General features: G+C 52.4%; 1 protein-coding gene across 16 annotated transcripts in view; it reads right to left on the bottom strand.

Moving 5' to 3' along the window:
* Positions 1 to 1,007: 1,007 nt before the first annotated feature.
* The window catches only part of CCL25 (C-C motif chemokine ligand 25), a 56,351-nt gene continuing 42,451 nt past the window's right edge, over positions 1,008 to 14,907 (bottom strand). For 2 of the 16 annotated variants that reach the window (XM_055371499.1, XM_055371501.1), the window contains exons 2-8: positions 11,212 to 11,309; positions 10,334 to 10,392; positions 10,034 to 10,156; positions 6,869 to 6,986; positions 6,639 to 6,772; positions 5,198 to 5,314; positions 1,008 to 1,441 (exon numbers count right to left, since the gene is read on the bottom strand). In XM_055371499.1, coding sequence (XP_055227474.1) covers positions 1,434 to 1,441; positions 5,198 to 5,314; positions 6,639 to 6,772; positions 6,869 to 6,986; positions 10,034 to 10,106 — 450 coding nt within the window. In that variant the 5' untranslated portion in view covers positions 10,107 to 10,156; positions 10,334 to 10,392; positions 11,212 to 11,309 and the 3' untranslated portion in view covers positions 1,008 to 1,433. Of the gene's footprint in view, positions 1,442 to 5,197; positions 5,318 to 6,638; positions 6,773 to 6,868; positions 6,987 to 10,033; positions 10,185 to 10,333; positions 10,406 to 10,637; positions 11,050 to 11,211; positions 11,448 to 14,907 lie in introns of those variants that run through there. The other 14 variants (XM_019014374.2, XM_055371491.1, XM_055371490.1 and 11 more) reach the window with 13 other exon arrangements.

Genomic DNA, 14,907 nt, shown 5'->3' with positions numbered 1-14,907 from the left:
CAGGCAGTATTATCACCCCCATTTTCCGGGGGGGCAAAATTGAGGCTTAGAGAGCTTGTGGAACCTGTCCGGGTCACCCACATAGTGCACGGTAGAGCCCGAACACTGAACGTGACTCCGTTTCTTCTGCAACTTCATCCCTGTCCCTGATCCCAAACCACCAGGGTGTCCCCTAAGAGATGATGTGCTTGGTTTTCTTTCTTTCTTTCTTTTTTTTGAGACAAACTCTTGCTCTGTCACCCAGGCTGGAGTGCAGTGGCATGATCTCGCCTCACTGCAACCTCTGCTTCCCGGGTTCAAACAATTCTCCTGCCTCAGCCTCCCGAGTAGCTGGGATGACAGGTGCCTGCCACCACGCCCGACTAATTTTTGCATTTTTAGTAGAGATGGGGTTTCACCATATTGACCAGGCTGGCCTTGAACTCCTGACTTCAGTTGATCCACCCGCCTTGGCCTCCCAAAGTGCTGGGATGACAGAGTGAGCCACGGTGCCCAGCCAATGTGCATTGGTTTTCATCCAGATCATTCTCTGTTGTGATGGAAACTGAGGTTGCCAAGGACTGAAGACAGCATCATCGGGTGGTGACTCAGGCCTCCACCTGCAGAATTGTCACTAGCGCCTGGCACCAGAGCTCTGCCCTTGGTCTGGTCCTGGCTTACCAGTGGCCTCCAGGCAGCCTATAAGAGCTTGCAGAGGGCTTCTGTGTCCATCGGCTGGACTCACCACAGCCCTGGAATCTAAGTAGAGCAAGCACAGTGACTCTTACTCTACAGACAAGCTGAGAGGTACCCAGAGAGTCAGCAATTGGTTTAAGGTCACCAGCTGGGAAGTGCATTCTGCAACCAGTGGCCAATGCTTGGCCCCTGGAGAGCCGTCTGTTAGGAGAGCTTGGGGTGGCAAAGATCGCATTGGCTTCACCCCAGGGCAGGGCAGCAGCAACTTCCACCTCATCATGAAACATAACAGGCAAGAAAAAAAAAGAAAAAAGAAACGTAACAGGCAGGAATGACTCCATCACCCCCCCAAGGTTTATTTAAAAGTTATAGAAAAGCATAGCCCGGGAGGGGCATCCTTGAACTGACCAGAGTTTTGGAGGGACCCAGAGGGACACACTGGCATGGCCCGGGGTGGACGGCAAGAAACAGAAAGTGAGAGAGGTATCCTAAGTCTTCTCTACAAGAGCCACTGGCTGCCCAGGATTGCTGCTGGTCCCTGGAGCGGCAAAAGGCTTAAAATCAGGCCAACTCCCTCTTTCCAGTTGCCAGAGGGGCAGGAGGTGGTGGGGGTGCAGAGGGAGGACCAGCTCAGGTGCAGGGATTAAGACTTGACCCAAAAGACAGAGGCGTGGGGACAGCTGGGTCTGTAGGGCGACGGTTTTATCGGAGAAAGATCCAGCCCCTCCTGTGCCGATGGAGCCCAGAAATGAGCCGGCTCACAGTCCTGCAGAAGCAATGAGAGAGGCCGAAGTAAAATTGATGGCTGTAAAATAATAGTAACTATATGCATTTGTCTCTACCTCCAGTCCCTAGCACACAGCTCCTAAAACTCTTGTGAATTTCTGAGTAATAGGAGTGCTAGAATCTTTTATGCTAACTTTTTTTTTTTTTTTTTTTTTGAGACAGTCTCGCTCTGTCGCCAGACTGGAGTGCAGTGGCGCAATCTCGGCTCAATGCAACCTCCGCCTCCAGGATTCAAGCGATTCTCCTGCCTCAGCCTCCCTAGTAGCTGCAACTACAGGCGCATACCAACATGCCCGGCTAATTTTTGTATTTTTTGTATTTTTAGTATTTTTGTATTTTGTATTTTTAGTAGCTAATTTTGTATTTTAGAGAGAGGGTTTCACCATGTTAGCCAGGATGGTCTTGATCTCTTGACCTTGTGATCTGCCCGCCTCGGCCTCCCAAAGTGCTGGGATTACAGGTGTGAGCCACCGCACCTGGCCTTTTGTGCTAATATTTGGTCTTTGAATTCTGTTTCTGACACAGAGCTCTGGATCCCTTGGAGTGTCCTGGGTAATGGGGACATATTTTATTCTAATGAGGTGACTCTTGGTCGGCTTCTGGGTGGGGGCTGGTCACCAGCAAGACCAAGCCATTGATTAGCAACTTGGAGCTTTTGGTCCCATTCTCCAGGAAGGGGAAGAAGGTTGGCAATGGAGTTAATCATCCTTCACTCCTATGTGATGAAGCTTCTAAAAAATTCCCTGGTTGGCTGGGCATGGTGGCTCACGCCTGTCATCCCAGAACTTTGGGAGGCCAAGGCAGGTGGATCACAAGGTCAGGAGTTTGAGACCAGCCTGGCCAACATAGTGAAACGCCATCTCTATTAAAAATAAAAAAAAAAAATCCCTGGTGAAGGCCAGGCACGGTGGCTCACGCCTGTAATCCCAGCACTTTGGACAGTCGAGGTGGGCAGATCACTTGAGGTCAGGAGTTCAAGACCAGCCTGCCCAACATGGCAAAACCCCATCTCTACTAAAAATACAAAAATTAGTTGGCAGTGGTGGTGCATGCCTATAATCCCAGCTACTCAGGAGGCTGAGATAGGAGAATCACCTGAACCCACCCTGGAGGCGGAGGTTGCAGTGAGCTATGATTGCGCCATGCACTCCAGCCTGGGTGACAGAGTGAGACTCTGTCTCAAAAAAAAAAAAAAAAAAAAATTAGGCCGGGCATGGTGGCTCACGCCTGTAATCCCAGCACTTTGGGAGGCTGAGGCTGGTGGATCATGAGGTCAGGAGATCAAGACCATCCTGGCTAACACAGTGAAACCCCGTCTCTACTAAAAATACAAAAAATTAGCCAGGCGTGGTGGCGGGCGCCTGTAGTCCCAGCTACTCGGGAGGCTGAGGCAGAAGAATGGCGTGAACCCGGGAGGCGGAGCTTGCAGTGATCCTAGATGGCGCCACTGCACTCCAGCCTGGCGGAGAGAGTGAGACCTCATCTCTGAAAAAAAGACAGCCTGAACTATGGGGTTCAGGGTATTGTGACCACATCCGTGTGTGGGAGGGGTGGTGTACCCCAACTCCACGGGAACAGAAGCTTCTACACTTGAGTCCCTTCCAGTCTTTGCCTACCTAAGCATCTCTTCCATCTGGCTTATTCATCCCTATCCTTTGTAATATCTTTTTATTCTTTTTTCGAGACAGGGTCTCATTTCGTCCCCCAGGCTGAGGTTCCAACAGTATGATCATAGCTCACTGCAACCTCTACCTCCTGGGCTCAAGTAATCCTCTCACCTCAGCCTCCCAAGCAGCTGGAACTACAGGTGCATGCCACCACAACTAGCTAATTTAAAATTTTTTTTTTTTTTTCTTGAGACAGGGTCCCGCTATGTTTCCCAGGCTGGTCTCAAACTCCTGGGCTCAATTTTTTATTGTGTATTTATTTATTTATTTTGAGACAGAGTCTCGCTCTGTTGCCCAGGCTGGAGTGCAGTGGCTTGATCTCGGCTTACTTCAAGGTCCGCCTCCCAGGTTCATGCCATTCTCCTGCCTCAGCCTCCAGAGTAGCTGGGACTACAGATGCCTGCCACCACGCCCGGCTAATTTTTTGTATTTTTAGTAGAGATGGGGTTTCACCGTGTTAGCCTGGATGGTCTCGATCTCCTGACCTCGTGATCCACCCGCCTCCACCTCCCAAAGTGCTGGGATTACAGGCGTGAGCCACCGCGCCCGGCCATCCTGGGCTCAATTGATCCTTCTGCCTCAGCCTCTCAAAGTGCTAGGATTACAGGTGTGAGCCACCATGCCCAGCCCCTTTGTAATCTTTTACAATAAAATGGTAAACACAAGTAGAGCGCTTCCGTGAGTCCTGTGAGCTGTTCTAGCCAATGATCCAACCAGAGGTGGAAGCCCTGACTTACAGACAATCAGTCAGAAATAAAGTGACAACTTGCTACTTGCAACCAGCATCTGAAATGGGGGCAGTCTTGTGGGACTGAGTCCTTAACCTGTGGATTGTGTCACTACCTCCAGATAGACAATGTCAGCTGGACACAGTGGCTCATGCCTGCAATCCCAGCACTTTGGGGGGCCGAGGTGGGAGAATTGCTTGGGGCCAGAAGTTAGAGACCAGCCTAAGCAACATGACAAAACCCCATCTCTAATAAATATATGAAAATTAGCCAGGCGTGGTGATGCATGCCTGTAATCCCAGCTACTTGGGTGGCTGAGGCACAAGAATCGCCTGAACCCTGGAGGCAGAGGTTGCAGTGAGCCGAGATGGCACCACTGCACTCCAGCCTCAGCAACAGAGTGAGACCCTGCCATAAAAAAATATATTAATTATATATAAGATATATATTTATATATTATATATTATATATTTATATATTACATATATTTATATTATATATTTATGTATTATATCTATTTAGGCCGGGCGCGGTGGCTCACGCCTGTAATCTTAGCACTTTGGGAGGCCAAGGCGGGTGGGTCACGAGGTCAGGAGATCGAGACCATCCTGGCTAACATGGTGAAACCCTGTCTCTACTAAAAATACAAAAAATTAGCCCAGCATGGTGGCGGGTGCCTGTAGTCCCAGCTACTCGGGAGGCTGAGGCAGGAGAATGGCGTGAACCCGGGAGGTGGAGCTTGCAGTGAGCCAAGATCGCGCCACTGCACTCCAGCCTGGGCAACAGAGCGAGACTCCATCTCAAAAAAAAAAAAATATATATATATATATTTATATATTATATATTATTTATACATTATATATACTTTATATTATATATTATTTATATATTATATATTTATATATTATATATTTACTTATATATTATATATTTATATATTTACTTATATATATTATATATATTTATATATTATATATTTACTTATATATATTTTATATGTATAGAGAGAGACACACACACACACACAATGTCAGAATTCGATAGAATTACAGGACACCCACCCGGTCCCTGCTGGAGGATTGCTGGGTTTGGGGGGCCCTGGAGCTCTTGGGCCACTCCCCTGGGGCTTCACTTTCTCACTTGCTGTAGTGTCTTTGGGCTGAGTCACAGCAGTGGACAGCCACCGAGGACCCTCCCCTGTGAATCTGCGGCACTGACCACACAACCACCCCTCCTTGGTCCTGGAGGTGAATCTCCTGTCCCAGCGTGAGCCAATCATGAGCCGTCAACCCTCAGCAAAGGTGATGGATGGGAGACAGTCACATGACCAAGAGTCCTTACCTGAATTAGCTGATACCAGGAGAGAGACATTCCTCTTGCTGTTGCTGATGGGATTGCTAAACTTGGACGATGATAACTTGGAGCTTCCAGAACTCAACTTCTTTACAGCATGAGGGCCTGCTGGAGAAATGGAGAGAGAAATAAGCAAGAGCTCTGAGCTCCTGGATCCAGCTGAGCCTGAAGCTGTTGACTGGTTATTTAAGCCAATGAGTCTCCCATGTGCTTGAGCTTTCCATCTGTACCAGTGGAAAGTGTCCTGATTAAAAGAACTGGACTGGCCGGGTGCAGTGGCTCATGCCTGTAGTCCCAGCACTTTGGGAGGCCAAGGCAGGTGGATTGTTTGAGTCCAGGGGTTCAAGTCCAGCCTGGGCAACATGGCACAACCTGTCTCTGCAAAATGAAAATAAAAAATTACCCAGGCATGGTGGTGTGTGCCTGTAATCCCAGCTACTTGGGAGGCTGACATGGGAGGATTGCTTGAACCCAGGAACACAAGGCTGCAGTGAGTTGTGATTGTGCCACTGCACTCCAGCCTGGGTGACAAGAGTAAAACCCTGTCTCAAAATAATAATAATAATAATAATACTACTACTACTAATAATAATAATAATGAGCTGGAGCCAGGCATGGTGATTCATGCCTATAATCCCAGTACTTTGGGAGGCCAAGGCGGGCAGATCATCTGAGGTCAGGAGTTCGAGACCAGCCTGGCCAACATGGTGAAACCCCGTCTCTACTAAAAATACCAAAATTAGCCAGGCGTGGTGGCGTGAGCCTGTGCTCCTGCTACTTAGGGGGCTGAGGTGGGAGAATCGCTTGAATTCAGGAGACAGAGGTTGCAGTGAGCCGAGATCGTGCCACTGCACTCCAGCCTGGATGACACAGCAAGACTCCATCTCAAAAAATAAAAATAAAAAATAAAATAATAATACGCTGGATTAGTGGAGCATGCCTGTAGTCCCAGCTACTCAGGACGCTGAGGTAGGATTGCTTGAGCCTGGGAGGTCAAGGCTTCAGTGAGCTGTGATGGCGCCATTGCACTCCAGCGTGGGTGACACAGTAAGACTCTGTCTCAAAATAATAATAATAATAAAAGAGCTGGACTGGTGGCACACACTTGTAATCGCAGCTACTTGGGGAAGCTGAAGTGGGAGGATTGCTTGAACCCACAAGTTTGAGGCCGCAGTGAGCTATGATCATGCTACTGCACTCCAGCCTGGGCAACAGAGCAAGACCCCATCTCCAGAAACAAAAACTGGACAATGACTCAATCAGTTGGTCATTCACTTGGTGCCCCACTCACCAGCAACCGGCTTTGTTTGGGGTTCAGGCAGGTGTCAGTATTCTGGTCTCCAATTCCCTCCCTCGGGGTCTGAACCACACATGGGCTTGCAGGCAGGGAGGGCAGGCCCCCTAGATGCCCAGCAGAGGTCTTGCCCACCTTGGAAGGTCTGCGTGTTGTGGCGGAGCTTTGCAAAAACCTTATTTCGAGCATCCAGGAGCTTCATGGCTCTCTGCACCTCCCTGCTTTTGGGGTTCCCACACACCTTCCTGTGTCTCTTGGGGAGGTAGAATCTGTGGTGAGCAGAGGGGGGTGCCCAGGTTAGGGTGTAGGCTGGCAGCAAGGCTGTGTGTGCACCCCACCCCCCCAGCCCCCACGGCCCCACTCACATTGCAGCAGGCAGATTGCAGCTCCCGCTCACCTCCTGGATCCGGTAAGTCCAGGCGCGCCGGAGCACAGCCCACCCAATGGGGTAGTGGTAGGCCAGGCAGCAGTCCTCAAAGACACCTGCAACCACACAGCCGCCCAGACACTCGCACCCTTGCATGTTAACTTGGCAGGGCCAGCCACAGGCAAGGGCACCTGTCTGCATACCTGTCTGCTCATACCACAACCCTTCCAGGCCCGGCAGAGGCTGAGGAACAGCCTTAGGAAAGAAAAAGCCTCCTGGCCCACCCCTTATCCCTGGATATTGGGACAGCCAGAGGTTGGAGAGGACCCTTGGGTCCCGGCTGGGAAGGGTGTGGAACTAGCAAATGAACGGACCAAGGCCACCTCTACTCCTGCTCTGGGGAAAAGGGTGACTCAGAGTGCAGGTGCACTGTGAGGAGGGGCCAACACCACCCCTCCCCAGCCAAGTTCTACCCTCCTAAAAATGAGCTGATTGGCAGCTCAGTACAGTGGCTCATGCCTGTAAACCCAGCACTTTGGGAGTCTGAGGTGGGTGGATCACCTGAGGTCAGGAGTTTGAGACCAGCCTGGCCAATATGGTGAAACCCCGTCTCTACTAAAAAAATACAAAAATTAGGCCGGGCGCGGTGGCTCATGCCTTTAATCCCAGCACTTTGGGAGGCCAAGGTGGGCGGATCACGAGGTCAGGAGATCGAGACCATCCTGGCTAACACGGTGAAACCCCGTCTCTACTAAAAATATAAAAATTAGCCGGGCGTGGTGGTGGGCGCCTGGAGTCCCAGCTACTTGGGAGGCTGAGGCAGGAGAATGGCGTGAACCCGGGAGGCGGAGCTTGCAGTGAGCCGAGATCGCGCCACTGCACTCCAGCCTGGGTGACAGAGTGAGACACCGTCTCAAAAAACAAAACAAAACAAAACAAAACAAAACAAAAATTAGCCAGGCATGGTGGTGGGCGCCTTTTTTTTTTTTTTCAGAGTCTCACTCTGTCGCCCAGGCTGGAGTGCAGTGGCTCAATTTCAGCTCACTGCAACCTCTGCCTCCCGGGTTCAAGCGATTCTCCTGCCTCAGCCTCCCGAGTAGCTGGGATTACAGGCGCCCGCCACCACGACCAGCTAATTTTTGTATTTTTAGTAGAGATGGGGTTTCACCATGTTGGCCAGGATGGTCTTGATCTCTTGACCTTGTGATCCACCCACCTTGGCCTCTCAAAGTGCTGGGATTACAGGCGTGAGCCACTGTGCCCGGCTGATAGTGGGCACTTTTAATCCCAGCTACTCTGGAGGCTGAGGCAGGAGAATCACTTGAACCCAGGAGGTGGAGGTTGCAGTGAGCCGAGATCACGCCATTGCACTCCAGCCTGGGCGACAATAGCAAAACTCTGTCTCAATGAAACAAAACAAAACACCAACCAAAAAACAAAAAATTGTTTTAATACAAAGTAAAGAGCTCTCAGTAAATGTCAATTGTCTAGACAAGCAGAGATGAAACACATAGATGAATTAGACCTAGTGTTGTCTTCAGGGAGCTCCCGGGAAACTGATCTCTGCAGAAAGGGGGAAGCACAGGCACTGTGGGGGGTGCCCAGAGGAGGAGGTGGTGCTGCCAGAAAGTTCTGGGGGGATGAGCAGGTGGAATGAATGAACCGAGGATGAGCTGATGAGGTAGTGGAGGAAGCTGGGGTGCAATTCTCTGCCTAAATGGACTTTGGAGTTCTCTGCAATCTCACCTCTGCCAGAACTAACCTCCAGAGGCCGAGTCTGAGTCCCTGCAGCGCCCAGCCCAGCAGGAGCAGGGAAAGGGAGGACTCGAGCCCTCCAGGTGTCTCCCAACCTCGGCCTCTGAGGGCAAGGGGCAGCACATTCTGTTGGAACCTCGGACTGCAGTGCCAGGCAGGTAGTTCCCAAGGCTGGAGGCCAGGATCAAAGGGCTGGGCTGGGCCTGGCACTGATAGCAAAACAATCAGACCACAGCCCAACCCCCTTCCCGGGCAAAGGCCAAGGACTTGGACCCATCAGATCCAGCCGAGGGGCAGGTGGGTCAGGTGGGGGCAGACAGGGCAGGAGTGTGGGGCCCTGGGTCTGCCACCCAGCCAGGGACCCTGCTTTGGCCAGCTGCTAAAACTCAGAGGATGTAGGACCCAGTGTCAGGGCTCCCGTGGGGACACCCCAGGCCCAGGAATTGTCCTTTGGCGACTGAAATCCTCAAGTGCTTGCTCTGCAGTAGGGAGTGGGGAAGAAGGAAAGAGTTCCCTATTACTAACAGGAACAGTTACTATTGCCGCCGCCAGACATGAGGCCTAGTCTTTTGCAGGCATGAGCTCACTGGACCCTCAAGTCAGAGCCATGCAGTGGGAATTTTAGATTCCCACTTTGCAGCTGAGGAAACGGAGGCTCCTAAAGGTTTAGGAAGCCGGGCACAGTGGCTCATACCTGTAATCCTAGCACTTTGGGAGGCTGAGGCAGGCGGATCGCCTGAGATCAGGAGAGATCGAGACTACTCTGGCCAACATAGTGAAACCCCATCTCTACTAAAAAATACAAAAATTAGCCGGGCATGGTAGCACATGCCTGTAGTCCCAGCTACTTGGGAGGCTGAGGCAGAAGGATCGCTTGAGCCCAGGAGGCGGAGGTTGCAGTGAGCCAAGATCGCGCCACTGCACTCCAGCCAGGGCGACAGAGGGAGACTCTGTCTCAAAAAAAAAAAAAAAAAAAAAAAAAAAGGTTTAGGAGCAACTAACTCTCAGCTGGACTGCATGGAGGGACCAGGATGGGAATCCACTCCTGTCAGTCTCCAGGGCCCTGATCTCCAACCCCACCCCTGGCTCGGCAGGATTAGGATTCTACAATACATCCCTGGCAGTAACTGGCTTTGCCCACAGCTGGAAGCCACCCTCTGCTCCCTCACATCTTTAGGAGTCTTGCAAAAGACTCCATGGGGCTCTCGAAGAAGGAACTGGGGACTCTCCATCTCCCCGACCCCATCCCAAGAGCTAACCAAACACCAGGAGTTCCTGCATGTCAGGAGCAGGAGAATTCAGTGGAGATGGGATTGGGGAGACTTCTGGAGGAGATAAGAGACAAAAGGGGTGGGGTGGGGGCATGGGGAGAGGGGCACTTGGGGGTAGGCATTGCCGAACACAGTACCTTGGGTATGGACAGCGGGGGCCCAGGCTCCCAGGAAGCCGGCCACCAGGCAGGCCAGGAGCCACAGGTTCATGCTGCAGGCGGGTCCTCCTCCCTGGGCACCTGGACGAATAACGGGGCCACCTGGGGTCGTGGAGGGAAGTGGTAAGGACTGAGGAAGAGGAGGGGAGTGGGTACTGGGAACATCCCCCCTCTTAAGCCCCAGGCATATGGCAAGGGAAGGAGGTTGTATAAAGTAGGAACAAGTTGTGCCGGAGGGACAAGCTGTTCCTCTCAGTCATGTTCAAGGAAAAGACTCACCGATATCCACTGGGTCAAGGGAGCTGATGCCCGCCGGGCTGTAGGCCAAGCTGTCCCATCTGCAGGACCAACACGCTGAGCTTCACTCTTTATAGACAGAGCCCCACCCAGCCACCCCCTGCCCGCCCTCCTCCCTTCCTCCTCCTCTCCACCTGCACTCTCAGCCTCTGGAATTCTCCCTCTTCTACAGCAAGCTCCAACCTCGACCCACAGGTCCCCTTGCCTCCCCACTCCCCATCCCAGGCCTCCCAGCCAGCACCCCTACTGTCTCCAGAAAGGGCCCTTTTTCCCCTGTTTCCCTCACCTGCACACACCTGGTGGACACTGGCTGCCTGCGAACAAGGCTCAGACTGCCTTGAGCCCCCAAACAAGCCCTTACCTTCACGCTCCCCCCACCCTCAAGCCACCTGTTCCCTGGTGGGTCCCCAACTTCACTCCATTTCCCTCTCCTTCCACACCATGGTTAGGTAACTTAGCATGTCACAGAAACCCTCTGGTTGTGATCACAGGCAAATCCATAGAAACAGAAAGTAAATTAGCGGTGGCCACAGGATGGGGGGAGGGGAGAATGAAGGACTGACTGTGAGAGGGTATGGGTTTCCTTTTGTTCTGAAATTAGATGAGAGTGATGGTTACATAACTCTATGAATATAGTCAGCACGGCACAGTGGTGCACCTCCCACCGGTGAACAGCCCCAACAAGAAAGAAACTCTCTAGGCCAGGTATGGTGGCTCATGTCTGTAAGCCCAACACTTTGGGAGGCCAAGGCCAGAAGATAGCTTGAGCCCAGGAGCTCAAGACCACCCCGGGCAATATACAGAGACCTGCGTCACTACAAAAATTTTTTTAAAAATTAGCCCGACGTAGTAGTGCATACCTGTAGTCCCAGCCACTCAGGAGGCTGAGGTGTGAGGATTGCTTGAGCCTTGGAGGTTGAGGCTGCAGTGAGCTGTGATCATGCCACTGCACTCCAGCCTGGGCAACAGAGCAAGACCCTGTCTCAAAAAATGGAAAAAAAAAACGGTGGCCGGACACAGTGGCTCACACCTGTAATACCAGCACTTTGGGAGGCCGAGGCAGGTGGATCCTCTGAGGTCAGGAGTTTGAGACCAGCCTGGCCAACATGGCAAAACCCCATCTCTACTAAAACTACAAAAATTAGCCGAGTGTGGTGGGGGGCACCTGTAATTCCAGCTACTCAGGAGGCTGAGGCAGGAGAATCGCTTGAACCCGGGAGGCGGAGGTTGCAGTGAGCCGAGATTGGGCCACTGCATTCCAGCCTGGGCGACAAGAGTGAAACTCTGTCTCAAAAAAAAAAAAAGAAAGAAAAGAAAAGAAAAAGAAAAAATGGAAGAAATGTTTTGTTTTTGGAAGAAAAGCCAGGAGCCCCGGGTAGCCATGCCCTCAGGAAGCAAAGCAACATTCACCGAGAAGGCATGTCTTTTTTTTTTGTTCTGAGACGGAGTCTCGCTCTTTTGCCCAGGCTGGAGTGCGGTGGCGCTATCTTGGCCCACTGCAAGCTCCGTCTCCCGGGTTCACGCCATTCTCCTGCCTCAGCCTCCCGAGTAGCTGGGACTACAGGCGCCTGCCACCACGCCCGGCTAATTTTTTGTATTTTTAGTAGAGACGGGGTTTCACCGTGTTAGCCAGGATGGGAGAAGGCATGTCTTCTTTCCCTGGGGCAGCAGGACCCAGCCAGGACACAGGGACTAGGGGAGACACGAGGTGAAGATTAGGGAGGGTGAAATGAGCGCTGCAGAGGCCGCACAGCTGATTGCTTTAAACTTTTTATCGCCTGCATCCATAGCTACATCTGACCTCTGTGGGTATTTATCACACCCTAAACTCCTTTCTCATTTCTCCCCTTCCACTGGGAGCCCAGAGGCGGCGGCCCCTAGCCTACTTCCCTGTCCCAAACCACATGGCCGGGTGAGTGGGGCTTAGACCTGGGGCCGGGCCTGGTGGGTGTGGCTTCTAGCCGGGGACGTGACTAGATAAATGACACTTAGAGCCCAGGGGCAGGGCTGGGTGGGCGTGGCTTATGACTATGGGCGGGGCTTGCTATATGGCTCCGAGTCAGGGGCAGGGCAGAGTGAGTGGGATTTAAGACAGTGGGCGGAGCCTGACAGATGGCGCTTATGGTAAGGGGCCGGGCTTTGTAAGAGGGGCTTAGACTGGGGCGGGGCTTGCACGGTCAGCCCCGCCCCACCAGAGCAGCTAAGACGCGTCGGGGGCAGGTGCTCTCACCCGTCCCGTTGCTGCGGCCAGTGGCAGTCCACGGGCCCAGGCGCTGTTCCAGTTCCTCCGCCTCTTGCTCTGGGTGGGTGAGGCTGGACCAGGACGCGGCTCCGCGTGGCTGCGAGCGTGGGGAAGCGGCGTGGCGGGCTGGGGCCAGCCTCTCCGCTACGGCTCACTGCCCCCTACCTTCCCAACCCGCGGGCCGCGGCCAAGACGGTGTGACCCAGACTTGGGGGAGGTCCCCAACGTAAGTCTCCCTCCCTGCCTCACCCCTCACTGTTTGTCCCGCCGGCAGCCTTCACGGGGAGGAGGGGTTCCCAGTAAGGGGGCCCTCCAGGGACCAGCATGCAAGGTGCACTGGGGTGGGCGCGCTGGGGACCTGGAACCCAGGGGTTGGAGCAAGAAACGGGATGATCCCGGAGTTCAGGCCGAGTTAAAACCCGGAGTTCTGAGGACCACAGTTGCTTTGAGTAAAGGCCAGACCTTCACAGTCGGGGCTGGACTGGCCTCTTCCACTCCTGCAGCAGCTGGGGGCATTAAGAGTAATCCGCTATCGGCTGGGAGCAGTGGTTCACACTTGTAATCCCAGCACTTTGGGAGGCCGAGGCGGGCGGATCACCTGAGGTCAGGACTTCGAGATCAGCCTGGCCAACATGGTGAAACCCCATCTCTACTAAAAATACAAAAAAAAAAAAAAAAAAAAAAAAAGCCAGGCATGGTGGCGCGCACCTGTAATCCCAGCTACTTGGGAGGCTGAGGCAGGAGAATTGCTTGAACCCAGGAAGTGGAAGTTGCAGTGAGCCAAGATCTTGCCATTGCACTCCAGCCTGGGCGACAAGAGCAAAACTCCATCTCATAAAAAAATAAAAGAGCAGTCTGCTATCAGCAAGGGTCCTCTTCTCCGCCAGTGTGAAATCAGCACAGCTGGGGGGAACAAGTGCCCCCCCACACCGACTTCTGTTCTGCATCTCTGATGATGGGAGCAGTTGAGGGTGGTCTCCATCCTGTAGCTTAGCTAAATTCAGAGACCAATACCCCAGAGCCTGCAGGGTTGGGTGGGTAGGCAGGTGTCTTTCTAGACAAGCCCAGTTGGTTGCAGTGGCCAGGTGGTGGGCAGGGGCGATGAGATGTTCTGGGAAGCCTGCACCAGCCACCACCACATCTGCCCTACCCAGTGGCAGGCACCTCTAGTGGGATGAAGGATGCTCCTGGGTGCTCACCATTGGCCCAACTGTGCAAAGGAGGAGACTGAGGGTCAGAGAAGCCAAGTTACTTACTTTTTTTGTTGGCCAGGAAAATCTAATTTTTATTTCTTAAATACTGTGAAGAAAAGGACAGTCCCCCAGTGGGGAAGCGCCATAGAGCAGATGACTGGGAGGTCATTGGCAAAGGCTCAGCTGCACTGGGAGAACACTATGGGCAGAAGTGGGGGTCCTCCTGTAGTCACTTTTGCATATCAGACCCCAGCTGCCTGCAGCTCTCCTGAACTCTAGTGCCTCCAGGTCCCTGATGAGACTCTTGGCTTCTGATGAGCCCCCACCGCCCTGCATGGTCACGAGTCTTGTAGGGAGCAATCCACACCCCAGGAGCCCCATCTCCCAGGCCTGGACTCCTGTTGTACCCACAGCTGCCTCTTTTTTTTTTTTCGAGACAGAGTCTTGCTCTGTTGCCCAGGCTGGAGTGCAGTGGCACGATCTTGGCTTACTGCAACCTCCACCTCCTGGGTTGAAGCGATTCTCCTGCCTCAGCCTCCGGAGTAGCTGGGACTACAGGCGCCCACCACCATGCCTGGCTAATTTTTGTATTTTTAGTAGAGACTACATTTCACTATGTTGCCCAGCCTGGTCTCGAACTCCTGACCTCAAGTGACCTGCCTGCCTTGGCCTCCCAAAGTGCTGGGATTACAGGCTTGAGCCACCATGCCCAGCCTCCAGTTACCTCTTTTTAAAGAGAATTTGGTTATTTGAAAGATCTTTCTTCTTTTTTATGTAGGCATTTATTTATTGCTATAAACTTCCCTCTTAGAACCACTTTTGCTGCATTCATTGGTTTAGGTATATTTTATGTCCATTTCAGTTTGTCTCAAGTTTTTTGTTGTTGTTGTTTCTGTTTGTTTTATTTTGTTTTTAGAAACAGATCTCCCTCTATCACCCAGGCTAAGTGCAGTGGCACAATCGTAGCTCACTGCAGCCTCCAACTCAAGTGTTCCTCCCACCTTAGCCTCCCAAATAACTGGGACTACAGGTGAGCATCACCATGCCTGGCTAATTATTTTTATTTTTTGTAGAGATGGGGGAGGGGTCTCACTATGTTGCCCAGGCTGGTCTTGAACTCC

Source organism: Gorilla gorilla, chromosome 20 (assembly GCF_029281585.2).
Source record: "Gorilla gorilla gorilla isolate KB3781 chromosome 20, NHGRI_mGorGor1-v2.1_pri, whole genome shotgun sequence".
NCBI classification, from domain to species: Eukaryota; Metazoa; Chordata; class Mammalia; order Primates; family Hominidae; genus Gorilla; species Gorilla gorilla.
The sequence above is the reverse complement of the archived record's forward strand: the minus strand, read 5'-3'. Positions and strand labels throughout refer to the sequence as shown.